The sequence below is a fragment of the Sardina pilchardus genome, chromosome 3 (genome assembly GCF_963854185.1).
Source record: "Sardina pilchardus chromosome 3, fSarPil1.1, whole genome shotgun sequence".
NCBI lineage: Eukaryota > Metazoa > Chordata > Actinopteri > Clupeiformes > Clupeidae > Sardina > Sardina pilchardus.
In genome coordinates, this window is record NC_084996.1 from 38,519,185 (window position 1) to 38,534,181 (window position 14,997).

The window sequence follows — 14,997 nt, forward strand, 5'->3', positions numbered from 1 at the left end:
TCCGGCTCCAAGGTCTGCGTACGAGCCTCCCGCTGAAGGGACCCCTTTGAGTGGGGCACGAACCGGCCATGGGCCCCTGTGGACAGACAAACGGACAACAGCAATCTGATTAGATAGACAGTTAGATAGATAGATAGATAGATAGATAGATACTTTATTGATCCCCAAGGGGAAATTCAAGGTCCCAGCAGCTGAAGACACCACACACAACATACACTACAATGTAAACAGGATGATTAACAACAACAGCAAATCAACAAATCAACATGACTATTAATAATAACAGTAAAATACTAAATACTAAGATATCCAATGCTACAACCTGTGGCCGTGTTAAAAGTACATATTCATGATATATAAATTATGTTATAACAATGTGTTGTACAGATTGCAATGCAGGATATCAAAGCTCTACTACAAATATCTACTGTGGTTTATCTAGTGCAATGGTCCTCAAACTTTTTACAATGAGTACCAGTGTACCACCCCAGAAAACAATTGGCACTCCAAGTACCACCATTATGACCAGCATTAAAATACACTAGAGTAGGGCAATTTAAATGTATTTCACAAGAGAGGGTTAAAGCGGAGTAATGAAGGATCTTTGATTTCACATTGTACATACTGTTTTGCATTGTTTTGTTTGTTTCAAGAAAGATGAAAACTAGTTTAAATCGAACGATTTTTCACTATATATATTTTTATATCATTTGAAGTGATTATTTTGTCTTCACGAAATCAAACATCTTGCAACTCTCAGAGTGCCACAACAGAGAGTCCGTGTACCACCAGTGGTACCGCACAACAGTTTGAGAACCACTGATCTAGTATACTGTATCTCACCTGGGCCTACACCAATGTACTGCTGTGCCCTCCAGTAGCCTAGATTATGCTCACTTACAGCACCCTGCAAAAAGAAAACAACCCATTACTAGTAGACTCAACAAAGAACACACCAAAAAACGCACCAAAAGGCAAAAAAAAAAAGCCTCACGCTTCTGGCGAAGTTGGACACCTCATACTGGCGGAATCCGTGCGTTTCCAGGATGTCCCTTGCGGTTGTGTACATGGCGGCCATGACGTCTTCGCCGGGCATGGTCAGCTCACCCCGCTGGACCTGCTTGAAGAGCTGCGTGCCCCTCTCCAGGGTCAGCTGGTAGAGCGACACGTGATGGTCGCAGACCGCCAGCAGCTCCTCCAGTTCCGTCTCCCACGACGCCAGGCTCTGGCCGGGGCGCCCAAACATGACGTCCACCGAGACGCGCCCTGGGCAAAGCCTGCGAGCCTCGGAGATGGTGTGCAGGGCGTGTCGGGAACTGTGGTCTCGTCCCAGGAGCTTCAGGTCCTCATCGTTCAGAGACTTTGGGGGTTATGAAATACAGAAGAAAACTGGGTTTACAAAGGTGTTGTAAGCAACACTGTCACAACGAGAGTTTCTTTCTCTCCTCCTGACAAGACTGGGTCACCATAGCAACCAACCAACCCAGCCTTTTATGTCCTATGTCAATGCAGTATGAATGGTTTTATTCATTTATTCACTTATTTATTTGATTTATCCTTTATTTTACAAGGTGAGTCCCATTGAGATCTTAAATCTCTTTTTCAAGGCAGTCCTGGTTGCTATCTGGAATATAGCACTTCCGATAGTTCCGGTAGTTTCCATAATGTTCTTTTGAGAGTGGATGTTCTGTTTATGCAAACTCAAACCTCTGCCTCTTGCAAAGACAACCTTGAAGATGCTGTACATGAGCTTATCAGTGACAGAACTCCATGCAGACACTTTTTTCACTACAGGAGCACCAGTTATACATTGGATGAGCGCTAGTTATTGTTTGGAAAATAACAAATCAGATTGTAGAAGGCTGCCATTGACATGAATGCAGTTTTCCGATTACATTATGTGCTTACATAATTGCAAAATGGTTCTCCAATGTTTTCTCAGTTAGCCATTTACAATGATATCAGATTAGTAAACAGAATGTGCCTTTGGAACATTGGATGAATGGCTGATGACAATGGGCAATACAGATATTTAATTAAAGATCAGTCATTTCTTTCTACAACAGTCCAGAACCCAGAATTATGTAAGCATATAATGTATTCTGAAAACTGCTGCCCTGATTAAATAAAAACAATAAAACTGATCTCATCTGGTATTCCATCTATAATGGAGTGGAATTGAAATGTCTAAGTGACTCCAAACTTTTGACCGGTAGTATATACACACAATACATACAGGCCATGGTTATCTCCAAGCTGGACTATTGCAATTCACGGTTAGCTGGCCTTCAATGCCAAAGAGGACACATGTAACTCCTCTCCTAGTTACTCTCCACTGGCTCCCTATAGTCTGGCCAGGATTCAATTTAAATCTCCCACTTTGACCTATAGGACACTGACTGGATCTGCTCCCTGCTACTTTAGTTCATTGATCAAGATGTACATTCCCAACCGCCCACTGCGGTCTTCTGACAAGCGTCTGTTGTGTCAACCAACCATAAACGCTAGGTCAATTTCTAGATCCTTTTCATCAGTGGTTCCATGTTGGTGGAATGAGTTGCCCAGCACTCTCCGTTCCAGCAACAGTTTTGGATCTTTCAAGAGCGGTCTGAAGGCATATTTGTTCAATATGCACTTAGTCTATCGAGCATTTCTTGTGTGTTATGGTTTGTATAATATAGTATTGTTTTTTGCTATAATTAGTCCATTGACTGAATTTGACATTGTTTTTATTTTTACTCTTCTCCTTAAATTTAGCCTTACCATGCCATACTTATTGTTATTACATGATTGATTGAATGACTAATTGTTTAATCGCTATTCTACATATTCATTGTTTATTTCTCATTAGGCTATTGCTTGAAATTATACTGTTTATTGATAATACTGCTATTCTATTCTATTTTTTGCAATTGTTCACTGTTAAATGAATTTGTATTGTTATGTATTTGTATGTCGCTTTGGACAAAGGCATCTGCTAAATAACAATAACCTTAACCATAACCATAACATAAATCTGTAAATAATCTGTATTTTAATGGATTAACACACTGTGACAAGGTATTTTTTTATAGATGGCAACCCCTGGCTGCCCTACATTCTTGTTATTGGCCCAGTTAAATAATATTATGTGGTAGTGTAATAGAGGTCCCTCCACCATGTCCATCAGACAAGGGGTCCTTGGCCTGAAAAAACACTGAACACCTCTGCTCTGCAAAATTATAATGTGTAAGTAATGACTACATTGAAGCAGGACGGAAATGTTCCTAATGGTTAAACAATCTCGCAGTGCTTCAATCAGTTGGCCGCAAAATTAGACAGAAGAGCCCCTACTTCAATCAGATGGCCACAAAATTGGACAAAAGAGTCCTCGAGAGGGAATCCAGAGATGCAGGCATCCTTTGATATCTGGAACACTGTGTGTCCTAATGGACTCTCAGCACCATAGCCTAATTCCATTTGCAGGTGCTTCTCAATGGGCCTGTGCACAAGAGGCTGATGCGTTTTCCATTCGTACATGGTGAGAGAGGTGTTCTCTCTCTGTGTTTACAGCTCTTGCCCATCATGCGGCCCTGGTCTACCCTTTGTTCCGGCGTTGGCCTAATTTTGGTGGCTCCTGCCCCTTGCTCAGTGTTGCCCACGTAACAAATTCATTAATCACTGGTCACTCAGTAAAAGCACTAAAGAGGCAGCTCATTTTCGGAGAGGGAGGGGGTGAAGGAACCAGAGGATAAAGGTGCAGCCTCAAAAGGGATGATGGTCCACTACCAGGGTTTCCATTCACGTCATTTACATTTTTAAGGACATTCATTAAGATTCGTCTTAAGGAAACTGTCTGCAAGTCTGTCTGCATTTCCATCACCTGTGTTACGCAAATGACACTCACTTTGAGTCTCACTTAACACCCCCGCCCCCAAGTGAATACATTTGAATGAATTTCAACTGCTTTGGGATTTCCTACTTAAATCCTGTAATATCGCATGAGACAGTTGGATGGACACCAAACAATAACTGATCAAAACTCAAGTATTCTTTGGTGAATTTCCCCTTGGGGATCAATAAAGTATCTATCTATCTATCTGAATCTTGAAGTTTACACATATTGGCCTCAAAGGTCAAGAAAATGAAACGGTTGAACAACATTAGTCTACAAAGATGTGATTTGAACGACGTACATTCAAAATGAAAACACTGTAGAACACTCCGTGAATGTTTATCATACTTACAATTCACGTAAATATATGTCATTACCAAATCTAAAGTAATGGCATCAAAGTTTGACGAGTAAAATGACTGTCGTTGTAAACTACCTCTTTTTTAGAACAGTCATTTCACTTTCATTTAAAAGGATCACTTGTCGCAGCAAACACTTTCAGGTTCAGTGCCTGTTAATCCATAGGAGCTTTTATAACAAGTCAATACATCTGATGTAACTAACAATTAGTGGGTCATGATTACAAACCAATTAAAGGTCCTTCATTTGACCTCTTACATGCCTCCACATGGGTATCACCCAAATAACTAAAGTTAAGGTACTTGACCGTTAACTGGTATTAGACATCTAATTATAATCACCTGGGATCTGAATAGTACCCTTATCTCGATGACACATTCAAACTTTTTATGGGAATACACATATAGGCCTATATGCCGATAAAAGAATGCACTAAAGTAAAAGCAGCGCACTGTACATGAAGGGAAAACAAAGGGTATACCTTATATCAAAAAGTCCTATAGAACCAAAAACCTATAGGATTGCAATAGCAACAATCATATAGGATTTAGGAATATTATAGGATTGTCCAAATCCTATTGGTTCCAAAAATCTGATAGGAATCCTATAGGACTTTTTGATACGAGCATACAGACTTGTAATAATTGAGGTCATGTACTATTCACCTGCACTCCAATAGACAGTCGATTGATCCCAGCCTCTATGAAGTCTTTCAGCCTGGACGATCCTGTGGGTGTTGGGTTGACCTCCAGGGTGACCTCTGCCTCCTCTGGCAGCTGAACATGTTGGGAGACTCTCTCCAAGACAGCCGCAATGGTGGCAGGCTGTGCCAAGCTAGGTGTTCCACCTCCAAAAAACACTGAAGTAATACTAAACAGAATGTAAAATACTTTTAGAAGCAAGGACTATCATTTTTAAATAGACTGGTACTGGTTGTGGCTACTTATATGTGAAACAACTCTGAAAAGTGCTCCTTGAATTTGAACTATTGACCATAGGCTACTGCCTCTGTAGGCTATGGACGTGCAGATGATAAACATTACTAAAACACGTGAGAAGGTTCAGCTCACGTACCGAGAAACCTGACTGAGCTTCAGCAGAGTTTCTGTCTCCCTCTGCAAACATTCAGTCATGGCAGAATGGTTAACAGACCGGGAAATATACTTGTTGAAGTTGCAGTAGGAGCATCTTCTTAGACAGTACGGCCACTAAGGAATGATAAAGACGGGAAGTCTAAATATTGAGGAGCACACACACAAACGGAGTATCTCTCTATGATATCCACAGCAATGCACAACTTACGTGGACATATAGAGACGCTTCATCAGATAGAGGTGGTAAAACTGATACTGAAGTGCCCTTTGAAGCACTTTCAGTGTCAGATTTCGGTGATATAAATAATGTTCGCCTGGCAACAGACCAACAGAAATGCCTTACATTTGTCATACCTTTGTCGCGGTGGAGTGTCTGAAATATAAGATAACTAACAACATGAAAACAATTCATGACAAAGGTAAAACCATAGGGGTAAAACCAGTAGACGGGTTCTCGTGTAACTGTGTTACAGTATGTCAGCCTATTCCACACGGCGGAATATAATGTATGCACATTACGTCACAGGAAATAGAGAGCTCGCGCATGGCCTACAGTAACCACCAGATGGCAACATAGAGCAACGTGGTACTATCAGAGAGGGTTAATGCTGCAAGCAGCATCATAGGCTATGTATAGGCAATCAGAAAGCCCCAACAGCACTCAACTATTTTCAAAACATAGGGCCTACTGCAGTGTGTAGGCCTACACATAATTTTATGATTCTTCAATTTCAAACTGACAACAATGTGCTGTTGAAGAGGCATAACTAGCATGCTGTTGAAAACGTCAAAAGACAAATATGTTTATAAATAACTAAATAAGTGTTTATTTGTTTGTTTTTCTACTTAGGTAAAGTAAAAAATATATATCTTACAATTTGTAATATATACTGTACAGCCCTATTAGTTAATTATTTTATTACACTTTATTGTGTAATAGGCCTAACTAAAAATGATGTCCCATGTCCCAAATTAAGGTTGCATAATCCCACCCATGATAAGGCTTTCTGTCAGTTTGTGTGAGCATTTTCATGTGCATGCATGCGTGAATGTGTGTTGTTTTTGAATGAGAGGACACTGTGAGACATAGACACTGAATTCAATTCCCCTCTTGCCCATGGGCCATTTTCCACTCCATACCAAAACTGGAACACAATCATTTGTAAAAAAAAAAAAAAAAGTTACACACAATGTGAGACATAACCACCTCTGGGATGCGGTCTACAGCAGGAAAGCCATCAAAGTTGAAGAGGACCAGACCAACAGATCCTTCAACTGACTAATTCATCACTTCATTCACTTTTGATTTTAGACAATATTACAAAGGAGGGCTTTTCAAAGCAATGCCCAGGAGAGACCGTAAGTTGACTACTTTTCTACACACAGCTTCTGTCTTTGGAACAACAAATCTCTTGGGCTTTTGCTGCTTCATTTGCAGTTGATTTGCTTTATGTTTGGATCCATAAAACGTAAAACGTGCTTGTTCTTGCCCCCGCAGCTAGTGGCGATGTTGACCTTAGGCTTGTGGTGATCGGCAGCAGTGGCCCCGCACAGTTTTTACTCACCAACTCCATCCTGGCCAAGGAGGAGTTCACCAGGGATGTCAGCAGCATTGCAGGGAGCCGCAAGAACCTGGGGGATCTGGCGGGCCGGCGGGTGGCGGTGGTCAACAGCCCCAACCTCTACGAGAAGGATCTGTCCAAGGCCAAGATGAAGGAGGAGCTGAGGAGGGCCAAGTGTCTCTCGTCCCCAGGCCCCCACGCCTTCCTCCTGGCTTTTGACCTGGAGGGGATGAGCCCCAACGACATCAAGTCCCCCAAGCTGGTGGTGAAACGCTACGGCGAGCGGTCGCTGAGCCACGCCATGATCCTGCTGGCCTACGACGGCCCCTTGGAGGGTCAGGCGCTGGACGACCGGGTGATGCGCACCGACGCGCACCTGCGCGAGCTGCTGGAGCAGTGCGGCTGCCGCTACCACGTCTTCAGCAAGAACTGGCAGGACCGCAGCCAGGCCCGGGAGCTGGCGCGCAAGATCGAGCGGATGGTGACGGCGCTGGGCGGCCAGTACTACACCAGCCACTCGTACCAGCGGGCGGAGGACAGCGTGCGGAAGGAGGTGGAGCGGCTCCAGAAGAGGCGCGAGGCGGAGACGGGCCGGGCCTGGTGCGGACTCGAGCAGCAGTTCCAGGGCGACGAGCTGCGCCGGCAGATCGACGGCTACAACGCCAGCGTCGGCGGCGAGATCCGGGCCCGGGCCGAGCTGGACAACGGCTGGCTCCGCACCACGCTGGCCACGGGGGTTGGCGTGGGCTTCGTGGTGGGGGCGGTCATGGGGATGGCGATCGGGTCGGTGGAGGGGCCCGTGGGCATCGCGGTGGGTGGAGCGGTGGGAGGGGTGGTGTGCGGCGGCACCGGAGGGGCCGTGCAAGTGGCCATAGAGCACCTCGAAGACCGGATCGGTCCGCACCCCAACAACTTTAACACCATGTTTATTAATCGTTTCTTCCGCACGCCACGCTCGTCATTCCGTTAGGACTTCCCACTCCGACATGAAAACCACGAGCAGGTTCTTCACACCTGCGCATCACAGTAGAGTGCTGAGAAGCTGGAGCACTTGGTATTGCTCTTTTGTTGTTTGATTCATATGGATTAAACCATCCAATGTATTCCCCACTGTGCCCTCTCTACAATTGAAGTAGATGATTTTCCATCATTACAATAGTTCTACAATCTGTTAGAAAGCATGAGTTCAAGTGGATTCTTCTTTTTGGGGGTAAAGTGCACTTGGGATACGACTGTTGCTGTTTATGTTGTTGAAATGATTTAAATAAATGCAAAACATCTTTACAAAAATCTTTACATTTTCTTGTTTTTTAACACATTCCTTCCTTTTAGAAGAACAAACACTATCAGGTCAGTAAGTGTTGAAACATACTTAGGTACGAAAGCAAATAAGGGCTATTGCTTGTGTACAGCTCAAGCGCAAAATGTTTTATGGTTCATTTTGTTTAAAAAATGGCACAGAGATTCAGACAGTGGGAAATAAAATATTCAATATTCTGAACATTTTCTCAGAGGCTGACCTCCAAAAGTAAACATGTATGCCACTGGCAATTTACAAATTGGTTGGCATAATGCCCAGTTACACAACCTACCAATAATGGAATCAACAGCGTGCAAATTAAATAAAAGTGAACTCAATGGCTGGCTTCCCTGAGCAGTGAGGTTATTTAAAATGAGCCAGGCTAATCATTTCACCATAACACATTAAGCTATTCTATTGCAGAATCAGCCAAATAGCAATTACTACTAATAGCTTTAGCCTATCATTATACGCCTATCTCTCGATTAGAATATCTATATCAGACAGAAGTCAGCAAAATAATCAGCATATGCTTGCTTGATTATAAAAGTCAAACTGTAAACAGAGAAACATTATCAGTGTGTGTTTGTTGTGTTTTGATTGTATAAGCCAAACCAAAACCAAACCAAAAAGAGGACACAATCTGGTCACCCTACTTGGACTTTGTGTTATCTCCACATGTTGAGTGGGTGGGGCCTAGTGCCATACCTCTGAGCCTGTGTTTACTTTCCCCGCCCAAATAGTTCTTACCTGTAATCACCTCGAGACTCTTAAACCCTTCCTTGAAACCCTTTCACACAATCTGAGGGAATCCCACATAATCAAAGGAGTAGAAAAAAGGGGCTTTAATCTTCCACTCGCGTAACCTTGCTCTCGGGTAAGACCCACATCTGAAAATGTCAGGTTTCTTTGAAAATCTTTTTTTTTTTTACCGACATTGTACATTGACAAGTGTTTCTACACCAAGTGTTTTCTTGAGATAGCATATTCAGTGACCTGATGGAAATAGAGGGACATATTCCTGCATAATCATCTTAGTGAACCAAAAACAAAACTAAAATGTTGGCAGGTAACTAACTCAGCATAGGCCACACTTCAACATTTGTCTTCTTGTTTATTTACTTTTCATTTAGGCTACCTCTCATGTTGTTGGCTATGTAATGAAATTTCAGGTGGAACAGAACTTCACATTAGGTGGAATGTTTACTTAAACCTGATTTTCTTGCTATATTTTGTGTATATAACTGTCCGTCTGCCCATGTTAAACATGTCTTTGAAATGTACACATTGAAATTCAGGATATGTACTCTTTGCTCGTATATGGAACTATGTACTTAATGACGTGACCGAGTGTGAGTCTCAGCAGAACCTGTTTGGGGGCATTCCATTGTGCTCTCTCTCTCTCTCATTCTTTTTCTCTGAGATCATAATGTTTAGAGAATAAGGTTGAGCGTGGGTGTTTGTGGAGGTGGAGGAGGGTGAATGTGTTTTTTTCAATCAACATAGACCCTACAACTTACAGGGCACCTCTTCACAAAGCCAAAGAGTGGTTATGTTGTGATTGGCACAAAAACAATTCCTTTCAGAGTCTCCGAAGGCCAAACACCCACCTCATGCTGAAAAACGGGCATTCTCTGGCTGACATTCTGTGCCTTTGAAGCTTTGAATGAAAATGTCCTTCACAAAGTCTTCATTACTCTCAAAAGCCATACAAACCCTAAGCAAAAGCGGGCTGAAGGCTTTTTGGTGCCTGTGCGTCGTGTTGTTTTGTCAGACAGAAGTTTCTGTCTCACAACAATGTCTTCTGGAAAAACAAACTTTCCTTGCTCTCACTGATAATGCTAGAGCAGGAAGTATGGTTTCGATATAGCTCTACCTTCTGGGATAAGATATGAGACCTGCTTGCACTTATAGCTGATAACTGCCTCACGTGCATAATGTCTTATCGCTGAGCCTTTAGGAAGTTTCTTCAGGCAATCATTGATTTTCAATGCCTCAGAACTCTCTAGCACATGCTGTTCTTAAGTTGCCATTTACTCGTGTCAAATTCCTTGTTTGTGCAAACCTGGCCAATAAAGCTGATTCTGATTAAATCATTTTGAATGATGAAACGTGTTCGCCAGGGAATGGCCTCTACCATCGGTCTCCTGCCCAAGAAACACTTCCTGTGCTCTCTGTGTGAGCACATCTTCACCGACCCCGTGAGCATACCCTGCGGCCACAGTTTCTGCAAAGTGTGCCTGCGCAAATACTGGACCCAGGCCGGGGCTGAGCGCTGCCCGTCCTGTAAGAGGGCCTTCGGGTCACGACCCCACCTCAGCGTCAACCGCATCCTGGCAGACGTTACCGAGAACTACAGGACGACACGACAGGCAGCCAAACAGGAGGGCCACAGCGAGGAGAAAACTGAGAAGGTATGGTACAGTCATGAGCTACGGCAGCATGATCACAAGTCATAGATAACATCAGGGATGATTATGGCTATGCAGATGAAACATACTACTGGAGATTTACATGTCGTATTCCACGCTGGTCTTGTTCCAAAATCCTGTCCCACTGACTGGTGGGCACAGAGCGCAGAGGAACTGCAGCAGATGATTCAGGAGCGGCTGCAGAAGGTGGATAAGCTGAAGAACTCCCTGCAACTGCTCAAAGTGAGTGTTCTTGTTTCTAAGCAACCGGCAAATGATCCTGTTTGTGTGTTGGAACACTGCCTCAACAAACACAGGCATACTCCAGTATCCAACTTCTAGTAGGCCTAGGCTTTGCTGGATTCTTTTAAACGAGCATTTATCAGGTTCTTATATAGGTTTTGGCTACAAATCAATATTTCAGACCAGGAAGAGAGTGGTGCTTGGCAGTGTTTGAAGCTAAATTATTTGATGAATGGATAATGATTAAAGGGACACTTCACCGATTATAGCATTAAGCTTTGTATCTTTAGAAAATCAGTCATGTTTTTGAATGGTCGTGCATCATTCCCTCAGTTTGCCTTGAGATGGGAGAAATATGGATTTCAATGAAGCCCATGAATAGGACTTCCTGCTTTCAATGATGTAAAATGATGATTTTTATTGAAAGCAGGAAGTCCAACATTGAAATCCGTATTTCTCCCATCTCAAGGCAAACTGAGGGAATGATGCACGACCATTCAAAAACATGACTGGTTTTCTAAAGATACAAGGCTTAATGCTAATCGGTGAAGTGTCCCTTTAATGGATTAATGGATGAATGAATGTGTGAAGAGCATTCACTCACCATTGCTATCTAATTTTTTACGGAGGTGGCGTTTAGAGGGTTTTGTATATCTGAACTCTTCATTTGAGCCTATCATTGATGTGAAAGTAGTCAAGCAGGTTCCTTTAGGTTTTTAGCTACATATTAATATGTCAAACCAGGAAGAGAGTGGTACTGGTTTTGAAGCTAAACTATTTGATTAACAGATATGTGGAGAACATTCACTCGCCATCATAATCTCAAGCAGGGTTTTGTATCTGAACTCTTCATTTGAATATTGCCATTTGCCATTGTCATTGTTGTGAAAGTCATATATTTCCGTCAACATATTGATCCCGGGAGGCAGCTTTATAATGGTGAGAATGTTGTGGGGTTTTCCGAGCTTGTTGAGCCAGTGTCAAGGGACCTGAAAGGTGTATTTGACTGGCTCATTGGGTTCTAATCAGATCGAAGATCTCTTTCAAAAATAGAAGACTCCACCTTTAAAAGTCCCACAACACAAAAAAACAGCTGTTATTATTATTAATATTATTATTATATATGTATTATTTTTGGCTGATGCAGGGCTCGTGTCAGAGAGAGGTGCTGGAGAGCCAAAGACTTCACCTTTAAAAGTCCCTCAACACAAAAAACAGCAGTTTAAAAATAATAATAATAATTCTATATTTTTTATGTTGGGCTGATGCAGAGCTCGTGTCAGAGAGAGGTGCTGGAGAGCAACCGTGTGTTCTCCGCTCTGGTCAGCTCCATCGAGCAGAGCCAGATGCTGGTGGTGGCGGCGGCGGAGGAGAAAGAGCGGCAGGCCGAGAAGCGCGTGAGCAGGCTGGTGCGGGAGCTGGAGCGCGAGATCCGAGAGCTGCGCGAGGGGAAGGCCAATCAGGAAGAGCCGCAAACACAGATGAAGAGATGGGTAAACGCAAACGGAATCTACTTTGCTAACGCCGCCACAGAATTTCCATTGTATTTACATAGCAGATAGATACTCAAAGTGAGTTGTTATACAATGAAGGGATACATTTCTATCTCTGACTTCCTAGAGGTTAGAGGATATGCGCCAGCCAAACCACTTTGGCTTGATGTTCCGCAGGCCTCCTGTTTTTCTATTTAATTTCCTGTAGTGTTGTTACACATTCCAGAAATGCTTCACATTCTTCATATTGATTTGGTGTTTCCCAGAGTTCACGCATTACCCTAGAGGAGCGAGAGATGAGGGACTGGTCCAGGGTTTCCTTGGAGACAGACCCATGCGTGGGCGTCACCAGGAGGGCAGTGCTTGACCTGGTGGACAAAGTTCTGATGGAGGCCAATAGACTCACCAAATCAGGTTGGTGTCAAACATGTATCAAATAAATAAAAAACTGTGAAATAAAATGTGTTGCACACTCATGCTCCAAATGTGATATTATTGTATCATTATCATATAAGTTCCGAAGGCTTTTCTGTTTCTCATTTTTTCAAAAGTGATCACTGATCATCAAAAGTTTTTGGTGTGTGTTACTATTTTTCAATACACAAAAATGTCAAGCATGTGTGAACACAGTCATGAAATGAAATATGTCATGTCTGCACACGGTTTTTATATACATAGTACACTGTTGGTGATTAAATTTCCTTTGTTTCAACTTTATACAGAGCTAAAAAGACTTCAAAAATACTCAGGTACGCATTTATCCTATCATGAGAGTCCATGAATGAATCGTGTAGATAGATAGATAGATACTTTAGATGGATAGATAGATAGACAGATAGATAGATAGATAGATAGATAGATAGATACTTTATTGATCCCCAAGGGGAAATTCAATATTATTTCTTGAATTTTACAATTATTTTATATTTATTTATTTCTCTGCTGTTCCAGTGGATATCACCCTGAACCCCCAGACGGCCCATGCCTACCTCGTCCTCTCTGACGACAAGAGGCAAGTCAGGCATGGTGACAAGCGGCAGGAAATCCCCGAAAGCCCCAAAAGGTTCGACCGCATGACCAACGTCCTGTCCAAGGAGAGCTTTCTCTCGGGCAGACACTACTGGGAGGTGGAGGTGGGCAGCAAGACCGAGTGGGACCTGGGTGTGGTCCGCCACTCGGTCAACAGGAAAGGGAAGTTCACTGTCTGCCCGGCTAACGGCTTCTGGACCGTGAGCATGAGAAACGGGTGTCAGTACGTTGCCAACACGTCGCCGCCCACCTCCCTGGCCCTGCGCCACAAGCCGAAGAGGGTCGCCGTGTTCGTGGACTACGAGGAGGGAAGGACGTCCTTCCTCTGCGTGGACAGTGGCGCCCACATCCACACCTTCATGGACGCGTTCACAGACAGGCTCCATCCTTTCTTTGGGCCCGGGAGGCCCCATGGAGGAAAGAACACAGCTCCTCTTATTATCACCAGCAACTGCTGCAGCATCTGAATATCATGTACCCTTCTACAAAACCGACAAGACTATGTATTCCACTTATCTCTCTGGTTTATCTCTCTGATTGCACACAAAATGCTCACCTATGTGTGTGCCTTAGAGACACGTTCCTTGTCATTTATTTATTTCTGATTCAAGTATGGAGTATATGCCACCTAGCCATCTAAAAATGAATAAATATGATTTCATTTGTATGCACTGTATTTGGTTCAGTACTCTAAAGATATTTGAGGATTATAGTTGGATCAGTGGAATTTCAAGATCGTATCATAAGTCACATGAACACGGTGTCCTGACATACATGGTTTCGGTCCCTATATCAACGGTGTTTGACCGGTTATTTACAGACACGCTCTATAGATCAGATCAGAGGAAAGATGTGAACAAAGACCTTAGCCTCAGTCTATTCATCACACAGGTAAGGAGGAAACACAGAAGGTCATATCAGTCCTTCTCAGCTATTTATAGTCCAGGGTAAAGAAAGCAGCTAAAAAGAATGTTACATAAAACACGATCTGAAAGGAAACACTCAATGGCGACAATCATTAGGGACCCCTGCTGAACCCATAAAACATGAACATGGACTGGAAACAGAGGAAGATGAAAAGAGAGGCCTCACATCAAGAAACAAGAAGGCAAAAGATGGAAAAAAGAAAAGACAGAATGGATTGATGATGAGTGGGGCTTTGGGGAGGGTGGGGGGGTGGTTGGATTCGAGGAGACCGAGGGCGAGAGAACAGCAGGGCATTGTGCGACAACGCCAGGCACTGGGAGACACACACTCAGACACATTCACGCATTCACACACGCTGACACGGGCGCGCTCGCATCGCATGCGCGTGCTTCTGCCCACTGCCCCTTCACACAGACCCTTCACTGGCATCCCGGAGGGCAGACCCTCGCTCCAGTCCCGTTCCTCGCCACCTCCCAAACGGCCACCAGCAGCCAGGAGAAGCACACCCTCAGCTCCAGAGCACCAGACTCCGCCACCTGTGTATGTGTCAAGGTTTTTACCTGTGAACCTTGGTGTTTAGGCAAACCGCAATCTTCTCTAGTTGTACCAAATCGTCGACGGTTGATGCTGCAGCACAAACAGGATCCAGGACTAACACCAGAAGACTTGGGAGAGAAGATAAACAACCACTCCACTCTGTAGGT

The 14,997-nt window shown here is 43.6% G+C and overlaps 2 protein-coding genes across 2 annotated transcripts in view; one reads left to right on the top strand and one right to left on the bottom strand.

Annotated features, from left to right (window-relative positions):
• The window catches only part of rsad1 (radical S-adenosyl methionine domain containing 1), an 8,281-nt gene extending 2,476 nt beyond the window's left edge, over nt 1-5,805 (bottom strand). The window contains exons 1-6 of the mRNA XM_062531280.1: nt 5,537-5,805; nt 5,309-5,442; nt 4,900-5,104; nt 995-1,360; nt 844-907; nt 1-76 (exon numbers count right to left, since the gene is read on the bottom strand). The exon at nt 1-76 is cut by the window's left edge and continues 72 nt beyond it. Of these exons, the coding sequence (XP_062387264.1) occupies nt 1-76; nt 844-907; nt 995-1,360; nt 4,900-5,104; nt 5,309-5,442; nt 5,537-5,740 (1,049 nt within the window). The 5' untranslated portion in view covers nt 5,741-5,805. The remainder of the gene's footprint in view (nt 77-843; nt 908-994; nt 1,361-4,899; nt 5,105-5,308; nt 5,443-5,536) is intronic.
• A 3,142-nt stretch (nt 5,806-8,947) lies between these two features.
• btr02 (bloodthirsty-related gene family, member 2) lies at nt 8,948-14,414 on the top strand. The gene is made up of 7 exons (XM_062533231.1): nt 8,948-9,067; nt 10,314-10,604; nt 10,764-10,844; nt 12,116-12,337; nt 12,604-12,751; nt 13,060-13,086; nt 13,289-14,414. The coding sequence occupies exons 2-7, from the start codon at nt 10,317-10,319 to the stop codon at nt 13,831-13,833; spliced, it is 1,311 nt and encodes a 436-aa protein (XP_062389215.1). The 5' UTR covers nt 8,948-9,067; nt 10,314-10,316; the 3' UTR covers nt 13,834-14,414.
• The last annotated feature ends 583 nt before the right edge of the window (nt 14,415-14,997 follow it).

Excerpts from the sequence above, each read along its gene's own strand:
- btr02 (XM_062533231.1), top strand. The coding sequence starts at position 10,317 with ATGGCCTCTACCATCGGTCTCCTGCCCAAGAAACACTTCCTGTGCTCT. Across the intron at positions 10,845-12,115 it reads ACTCCCTGCAACTGCTCAAA|AGCTCGTGTCAGAGAGAGGT; the intron begins GTGAGTGTTCTT and ends GGGCTGATGCAG. Across the intron at positions 12,752-13,059 it reads CAATAGACTCACCAAATCAG|AGCTAAAAAGACTTCAAAAA; the intron begins GTTGGTGTCAAA and ends AACTTTATACAG.